General features: G+C 36.8%; 1 protein-coding gene across 3 annotated transcripts; it reads left to right on the forward strand.

Annotated features, from left to right (window-relative positions):
• Nucleotides 1-712: 712 nt before the first annotated feature.
• LOC104249750 (BTB/POZ domain-containing protein At1g04390) lies at nt 713-8854 on the forward strand. 3 transcript variants are annotated; one of them, XM_009806231.2, is made up of 9 exons: nt 713-905; nt 2620-2746; nt 3530-4037; nt 4121-4254; nt 4349-4794; nt 5000-6124; nt 6657-6809; nt 7262-7332; nt 7530-7623. In XM_009806231.2, exons 1-9 carry the CDS (start codon nt 796-798, stop codon nt 7538-7540), a joined length of 2685 nt encoding a protein of 894 aa, XP_009804533.1. In that variant the 5' UTR covers nt 713-795; the 3' UTR covers nt 7541-7623. The 3 variants fall into 3 exon arrangements, with proteins under 3 accessions (XP_009804533.1, XP_009804531.1, XP_009804532.1); XM_009806229.2 differs by having other exon boundaries at nt 7262-8854; XM_009806230.2 differs by lacking the exon at nt 713-905 and adding an exon at nt 912-2517 and having other exon boundaries at nt 7262-8854.
• Nucleotides 8855-9138: the final 284 nt, after the last annotated feature.

Here is a 9138-nt window from a genome sequence, read left to right on the forward strand (position 1 = left end):
CTAAAAGCAATTTTTTAAAAGACTAGCTAAACATTGAATTATGCTTAGATTGTCATATAATTTGGCCAAATACAATTTACTACTTTCCAAAATACTTATTTTAAAACTCAAAAGTAATTTCAAAATGAAATCACTAAAATCACCTTTTGAAGTTTAGTCAATAACAGTAAGGAAACCGCAAGCTTACAATTTAATTAGGATAAATCGTCAAAATATCTTTTATTGTACGTATATTTTAAACTCTTTTTTCTCTATTGCATTTTGAGGAAATTCCTACATTTATCATTGATTCTAATAGCTCTCTAAGGGTGTGTTTGGTATGAAGGAAAATATTTTTCATGAAAAAATATTTTTTTGGAAAATATTTTTCTTGAAAATGAGTGATTTTATTACTTATTTTTCCTTGTTTGGTTGGTGAGTGAAAAACTTTTTTCGAAAAATATTTCTAATATTTGGTTAGAGAGTATAAAATATTTTTAGAAAAATATTTTTTTATGCTACTTTTCTCAACCCACCTTCCCCGTGTTTCCTATATTACTACCTTCCCTTTTTTCACATAAGTACAACGTTAAAATTTGAGCTCCATAATTTTTTATTTTTTTTAAGTAATTTAATGTGCTTGAAAGTGTTTTAGAAAATGTTCCCTCGGGAAAAACATTAAAATGGAGGGTATAATTAAGATATTCCTAAATAATAAATCATTTCCCTTTTTGTTATAGCAAAATTACTTGCGGTACTGAAAGCATAGTTCGTCCCTTTGTATTACAATTCCTCAATTGAAAAAATTTATTCAGAATGAGGTCGTCATCATCGTCAAAGCAAGCTGCAGATAACAGTCGTGGTATTAGCGGTCACCTACTGACCCTTCATCAACGCCTTTACCATGCTCTCAATCTCGGCACTAGGTAAAATTTCTTAATTTTTCAAATCAGTTTTGAGGATTTGAATGTAATTATGGACCTGAATAAAGCAGAGTAGGCATAGATTAGATGATTCGTATAGTGGACCCAAACTAGTTTTGATATTGAGGCGTAATTGATTGATAGATTGATTGGAGACTTATACAACATTGTAATTTTGAACGTTTGGGCTCCAATGTTTATTTAAGCCGTATGAAATTTATTCCTCCTACAAATAGTAATGTATTGGAGCTCCCATGGCTTTGATGTACCAATTCTGGTATTTAAATGGAGAAGAGTAGAGAGATAGGCTCATTATCTGCCGAGTTACCAAGGTGGAAACAACAGACTTCTCGGTCAAACAAAAGTAATGGAATAGGATGTGGATTTATCATCATAGATAAGTGATAATTATTTCCTTATGTATGTAATCTCGGATCCTATCTGCCTAAGCCGTGGGCAGAGTTACCCGGTACTCGTGCTGGTGGAAGGTAGCAGGTACCGGTCGAATAGTCGAGGTGTGCTCAAGCTGAACCGGACACCACCATCATCAAAAGAAAAAAGTACTTAATCTTGTAATTGAATCTCTTTATGCTTGGTTGTGAGGCTCTTTTGGATTCAACCAAGACACTTATAATTGGTCAGGTTGCAATTGGACTAAGAGAGGATATATATTGGAGTCCTTGCTGCTTGATGACACTCCATATTTACCTTTATAAACTTTTTTGCGGCGGAGCTGTAGCTGAATCTTTTGATTACCATTAGTGTATGTAACTGAAAACAAGTTAAGTTGCATTGTGCTTGGAATATAGCTGACTGGATCTAGATGATCGTGGTGTGAAGGGGAAAAAAGAACAAGATGATTAGATTTCAATAGGTTGACCAGATTCTGATGCTGTAACTCAAGGGAACTTATGTCTGCCAATTAGCAAATGGCAAAAGGGGAAGCATTTGAAACGCTTAAACCAAGAGATAAGTTAATTAATATTGTCTTGCTTCAAAATGTAAAACCTCCTTATACTTGTATGATTTGGAAAATCTGAATACATACAAGATAGCTATGGAAAGAAGTTGTCTTATGTGCACTAAGAATGGGTGAGTAAGTCTTGTATCTGCGAGAAACTTTGATATAAAAACCATAATAGTTAGTTCCTTGGATGGGGAAATCTCAGCAGCCATTCCAGAGATTTTTTCTTCATTTTCTTTCTAGAAGTTAATTTGACCTCTGATATTATCAGTCAATCATTAATCAATCACCAATTCTCAATCCAAACTAATTGAGTTCGGCCATATGAATTGTCTGATATGTTTCCCCAAAAGAAGTTGATTTGCCTTTGGATATAACTGATAGCTGTGCTTCATTTATCTGAAGAAAGGACAGAGCTGAATTGATAGCCGCTATTCATGATATGTCTCATGTCGATATAAGATGCAAAGTCCACTCCAATCAAAACAGGGACGTGATTACTTGAATAACAGGGTTGTTTAGGATTGATAATCAGAGCGAGCATCGTTTTCTTGATATGCATTTCTTGATTTTTTCTTGATATGCATTGGTTCTAAAATCCCTTTCCAATATTCCTCAAAGATGATACTTGAAACAACATTTGCTTCCATGGTTAGTGAAAACGGAAGGCACAATAAGGATGTTTTTCTACTGGGGCGACAATCATTTAATGTGACACATCCTATTCTTTACTAAGTTGTTTGTTTCCTGTAGATATTGCGATGACGGGGTTCAAAAGCTGCATTTTTCTGATATTGAGATGCAAAGACTAGTACTTCGTTCAGTTGATGCATTTCTTGATAATATATCTGCTGAGTCATTACAACACCAAGTTGTGAAGGTAATTTGTCTTCCAGTTACCAATCTTGTATAAATTTGGAGAGCACTTAATCTCATATTTTGTTGGTTGGATCGCCTGTTATATGTTACGACGAAAGTGCAAGAGATAGAAACGAACTACAACTTGGAGATGCATCATGTTCATACATTATTTGTTTAGAATTTTTTTTGCTTTTGTTATGCAAGAATATGTGTTATGGTACTTGTGGGAACTTTAGCCTTTCTGAATAAAGTTAACTGGAACAATCGATCCATGTGATACAAATCACATTAAAGGGCAACCCGATTGCACTAAGATCCTGCTAGTCGTTGGATCCAGACCACCTTGCTACCCCTAAAATTTTCCTTTATTTACAGAAAGAGTGGCGAAGTTTAGGTTGCCTTTGTAACAGCAAGATTTGATGTTGAACCTCTTACTGTGAATGTGGATAGAAAACCACAACGAAAGGATAAGATTCCAGATAGTCAGTTGATTTCTTATGCTAGAAAAAGAACATACTTGTGCATAGTTTAACTTGTAGATACTGGTCCTAAAGAAGAACTCTCTACCAATACTTGGCTTCTCACTATGTTTTGCTCTTTTTCTTCCCTTTTCTTTTAAAAGCATATATCATAAGTAATTCAAATTCCCTGTTTTATTTTAGGAAGGTATTGTAGACTTGACTGGTGACATGTCCTGTTAGTTGTGTGATCTCTTGCGGGGAACTCTACCTGTTTGAATAACTTTCTACATCTTTTTCACATCTATTGTAGTTTAACCTCTGGTATTTTTTTCCCATGCCAGGAGTCAGTCAGTGACATAGTTGCAGCTGTAGGAAGTATTCTAGCATCAAAAAGTGCAGCCACATTAAGATTGGCCTCAGATGTAGCTGTAAAGATCGTCCGCATCATACCAAGTACAATGCTGCAACCTCATTTGGCCAATCTCATCCATCCTTTGTCATCCTTGTTAAGTTTCCAGCAATTACGAGTTGCTATATCTTGTGCCTCTGCCTTGAATTTGATTTTATCAAATCTGAGTTCTAAAAGAGAGAAAGAGGTTTGGGAGATCTTAAAAACCACAAACGTGGTTGGTAATCTAGGCCAGAATGTTAAAGGATACTCCAGTGACAATAAGCCAACTGAGTACTTTAAAGAGATGGCCTCTCTGTTAAGTAAAATTTTGTGGCGTTGGCCTCTTTCTCGGTTCCGTGTTTGGACTGATACGAAATTGTTGAATATCTTAGATACTGTCAAGCTCAATCCTGACTGCTCCATCAGAATTGCTGTTCTGCAGCTATATTCTGCTTTAGGTATTCATATATCCTGCAGATTTCTTACCTTTCTCCTCTCTTGGCTTAGACTCATGATATTGCATTCTTACTTTGGGTGGCAGCTCTATGTTGCAATGGAACTAAGAAGCTTTTGGAGGATGGAGAAGGTCTTGTAAAAATTTTGGTGGACAGTTTGGACAGTTCAAACCCTCATTCGGTCCAGATAGAGGGATTAAGACTTGCCCAATGTTTAACGGTAGCAATTGAAACTGAACTATTATCCTTTATCCTACTTAGAAGCTCAAGTTTATTTCGCTCGCTTACATTGATATATTTTATTAATTGCTCAGAAAAGTGAACAAGGATGTTCGAAAATTAATAAATCGTCTTGTGAGCCCTTTGTGAAAGCCGTGATTACCTTAATGAGTAACTGGAGTTTTGATGCTGGAAAGCTTGCTAAGTGCCAAATGTCAATACTAGTTGAAGTATGCCGTTTGGCTCTGATCACTCGTTGGGCAGGGGACCACCAATTTTATCTTTGGAAGGCAGGAGTTGATGGGGTTCTTCTTAGTCTTCTCATAGGAAATTCTGACACTACTCAGCAGTCTCTGCGTAGCTTATCTCTACAAGAACAAATCATCAAGTTAGAAGAGGTTTTTGATAAATATGTTCTACTTCCACTGAGACCGTATGTTTGGGATATTCTTGGATGGCTTGCAGCAAATTGTATGGAAGATTTCTCCCCCAAGATGCATGGAAATGAGACTTCGTTTATTGCTCTTGTTATTTGTGCATGGTAATCGAAAAAATCTTGGTACAATTTCAACTTTCTCCAAATTTATACACACAGATATATATATATATATATATATATATATATATATATAAAGTTTATTTATTTACAACGAGTACAAGTGTAGAAAGTCTTAATGAGCATATTGACATGAAACAAATTCCCTAATCAATGTGTGTGTGCTTCTGTTTGTTTTTGTCTTTGAAAGCTTGGCCTTCGCGGATTCTATACTCACAGCTCGCCAAATTTCTCAAGGGAGTGTTTGTCATTCATCAGAGAGTGAACCAGCATCTAGGGCAGTCCTTATGATGATTTATTCTCCCAGCAAGTACATTGCTTCTGAAACAAGGTTTATCCTATCTGAAGTTCTGGCACTGAAGGGAAAGGACTATGTGGAATATTTACTGGATAGTTTGAAAGCGGTATCTTCTGGAAACAAGTTTGGAATACCGAGTAATTTTAGACTTGTCATAACCTTGATAACTCTGGCATGTTATTCAGCTCTGCCAAAACATCGTAAGCATGTAATTCAGCATGGAGGAATACCCACTCTGTTGAGCTTCATTAGTTGGTGGTTAGATAATCCTGTCCACCTAAATAGATCCAGTGTGGCTCCTCATGTGCAGAATTATTTCAGTGAAAGGACTTGTTGCTGGCCTTCTTCTGAAGATTGGGAAGGTGAAGATATGCTTTTACTTTTTGGACTTATGGCTCTTGGTGAGTTGATAAATGCGAAAAATTGTGGTGGTCTCTTTTGTAATCAGATGGAGTCGCGAGCTGCTTTTATCAGAGAACTTCAAGAGATCTGTATTAACAATTCTAATCCTGGACCACGATGGTACGCTGCTTATATCCTTTGCCATTTTGGATTATACGGTTTTCCAAGTAAGTTTGGGAGAGAGTTTCGAGAACTCCTTACTGACAATGAACATACTGATGCGGAGCTTATAATTAAAAATCAGGAACCAGTGCATGTCCATGGTGTTATTCTTCTGGTTAGATGCCCATCATTGTTACCTCTTGAAGAATTGCTTAAAGAGAAAGATTTTGGTTCTTCCTTAAAGCTGGATTCAGATTCATGCAATAGGTTAATCACCAAAGTTCGTCTCTCAGCTCATGTTGATTGCCAGTCATTGACAAAGTTATTGGAGTATATCTATTCGGGATTCCTTGAAGCAGGAGAAGACCTTGTGAAAAAGTTGAAAATTTTAGCCAGACATTGCAATTTGCAACCTCTGGTACAATTGCTTTATGGAAGAAATCCGAAATGGGGAACTCCATTCCCAAGTTCCGACATTACCTCTGCTCTTGGGCCAGCTGGACGTAATTTTTCGTATGAATCCTTTTTCACAACTCATTTTGGGAATTTGTAGATTGTATTAGACGTATAGACTTTATTTTTGTCCTTTTGGTTTAAATTCTCTTTCAGTATTCATTTCCCGGCATTGTTATGTTGTGGTGGATGCACAGAACTATTTTTGATTTATCCAGATACAATAGTTTATTTAGTGTGAGGTCTAGTAAATCCACAGGGAGGCAATTAATATCATCACTTGTTCTTTCACCAAATGGCTGTTCACTGGCTAACAGCCTGTAGACTTTACAGAGAATGGATAACATCTGAACCTGTCATTAATGCTTTAAGTATGTTTAACGATGAAGGCTAAAGACTTTTCTAATATGAGTTGTTGGAATTGTTCATTGACTTTTTATACTGTGTTAGATATGTAGATACACCCTCAAAGAGGGATGATTTTTAGCAATATTCCTTTTGTATCTTAATTTATCCTTCCTATCAGTCCCCCCACCCCAAAAAAAAAAGAGTAAGATATGACATTCTTTTCCCTTTTGCTCTTGCTAATCAGGGATATTATTTTGGAGGCTGAAACTTCCCGACCAAGTAATGAGGACTGCAATTCTTGCTCCATATCTGTTTTACACCTGCATGTTCACAAAGTTGTACTATGGTCAAGTTGTGAATATTTACGGGCCCTCTTTCAGTCAGGAATGCAAGAAAGGTATTCCAAATAGGTTGCTTTTGTCACAAACGAATTCATAGTTGAATAACTTGGTTTACCCCAGAGTTGGGACTTGTTGGGTTGCCAATATGATAGGATTTATTGCTGTACAGATACTTAAATGGCTTGATCCATATGGATTCATGACCTCTTAGAAATTTAAAAGTATGCTTTTGTTTTCTATTATGTGCCAGCAATTTAGTGTGGCTCCTGGTATGTTTTTGCTTTCTATTATGTGCAGCAATTTAGTGTGGCTCCTAGTTCTATTATGTGCCAGATGATTCTGTTTTCTCAAGTTTAGCAGTATGTTTTTGTTTTCTGAAGGTAGAACACTATGCAAACGAAAAAATAACTACATTATGGAGTTTATTTCCTTATTTGTTGCTACGTTAGCTTTCTTCCTTCACCTCTCAAATGTGTAGTTGATATTACATTTTTTGGTTTTGTTTCAGCCATTCGCTCACCATCAAGGTGCCAGTTTGTTGGGACTCCTTGGTTAAGTTAGTCAGCTGGTTCTACTCTGGTGAGTTGCCTAGACCAATATCTGGCTGTCTATGGGACAATCTGGATAAGGAGGAAAAGCTACACGAACTCCAGCCCTATGTAGAACTATGTTCACTTGCTCAATTCTGGCTCCTAGAAGACTTACATGACGAATGTTTTAGACTAATTGTATCAGTTTTGGATTCCTATCAATATTTGTCTATTAAAATTATACAGATGGCTGCTAATCTCAATCAGTGGAAGCTAGTTGAAGTTGCAGCAGAGTATCTGGCCCCTATGTATCATCATCTACGTAACTCAAGCGAGCTTGATGTATTGGATGAACATCTCATTGAAATTGTCCGCACTGCCTCAGTTCAGTTTTCTCAAAGAAATGGACACTTACTCTCATTGACATGATGTTTCTGCGCATATTTTTGATAATACGACTTCTTGGACATGGAGGGGATACTTTTCAGGCTTTGACAAGATTGGTTGAGTTTATGGTGTTTCAGTAATAGCTTGAAGGATCTAGGGGCATACTTTATCATCTGTCCACTCAAGGGGTTGCAAGCAAATGGTTTGATACAGTCTGCGGAAGTCCTTCCAACTCAATCAATCAATATCATTATGCTGTGTGATCGCTTTGCATCAACTGTATGCTTGTGTGGAAATCAGATCTTTTCTACAAGAAATATACATAGAAGAGTTTAACCTTTGTACAGCTTTGTATAGGAAAAGCTTGTCCAATGGTAGACCTTGTTCAAGTTTTCTCAGTAGGAAGCATCATCCTCAAAGGAGTTTTAGTTCCATGCGGGCAGAAGCCTAAGCATTCGTGCAAGTCCTCCTTTTGCAATGCCATCTTTTGCTGCCTCTGCTTTTATCGTCAGCTTTTGCCGCTATCATATATGGAAGTACACTCTGTGTGGTTCTTATTCATTTTAGCTCAACAAGGGTAAGGAACATCTTTCTAAGGGAGTTTTGATTTTGATGCGGACAGAAACCTAATCATTTAGGGGTTGTTTGGTACATGGGATAAGGATAATAATCCCAGGATAGATTTTGGGATTAATTTTATCCCATGTTTGATTTGGGGTATTAGCTAATCCCGGGACAACTTTTACACTAAAATGGTGGGATTAGTTATCCCATATAAAGGTGGGATAACTAATCCCACGGGATATACCATTGTACCAAACGACCCCTTATGCATTCCTTTTGTTGCTGCCCCTGCTTTGGTTCTAAATACCGTTGTTCAAACTAAGGAACTCGGACAATGCATGTATAGTGGAAAAATCGTTCTGGTTCATGTGCTCTTTTGAGCTGTTTTAGCTATTATGGTGAGAAAAGGTGTTTTCTTTTTCTTTATAATGTCATCTTTTCTTTGTGGGAGCAGGGCCTTAGAAGGGGTGGATTTATGCTTACCGTGACACCGCTTCGTCGAAATTTTTTACTAAATATATGTATTTATACTGTATGGAAACAGATAAGTAGAAAAAAATGACACCACTTGACATAAATTGTATCTTGGTGTGTTGGTAATGTGCTTGATTTTTCTTTAAGAGGTCAAAGGTTCAAACCTTAACTAGAACATTTTTCATTTGCAAATACATTTCTGCGTACGCCCCTGCCTTAGGGTGTGATGTCTATGCGCCTCTTTTGAGGTGAGCCAAATTTTGCTGTGAAATGGCTACCTCAAATGAATGATGATTCCTTATGTTCAGATCGCGATTGAATGCTTTGTCCCACAGTAAAGTGGACCCAACTGTAGTTGTGTGATACACAAAATAAAAAATTTCTCAGATCGCATATGGTCTGTTTGGCACGATAAAGTCATTTTTCAGTT

The sequence above is a fragment of the Nicotiana sylvestris genome, chromosome 8 (assembly GCF_000393655.2).
Source record: "Nicotiana sylvestris chromosome 8, ASM39365v2, whole genome shotgun sequence".
Classification (NCBI taxonomy): Eukaryota; Viridiplantae; Streptophyta; class Magnoliopsida; order Solanales; family Solanaceae; genus Nicotiana; species Nicotiana sylvestris.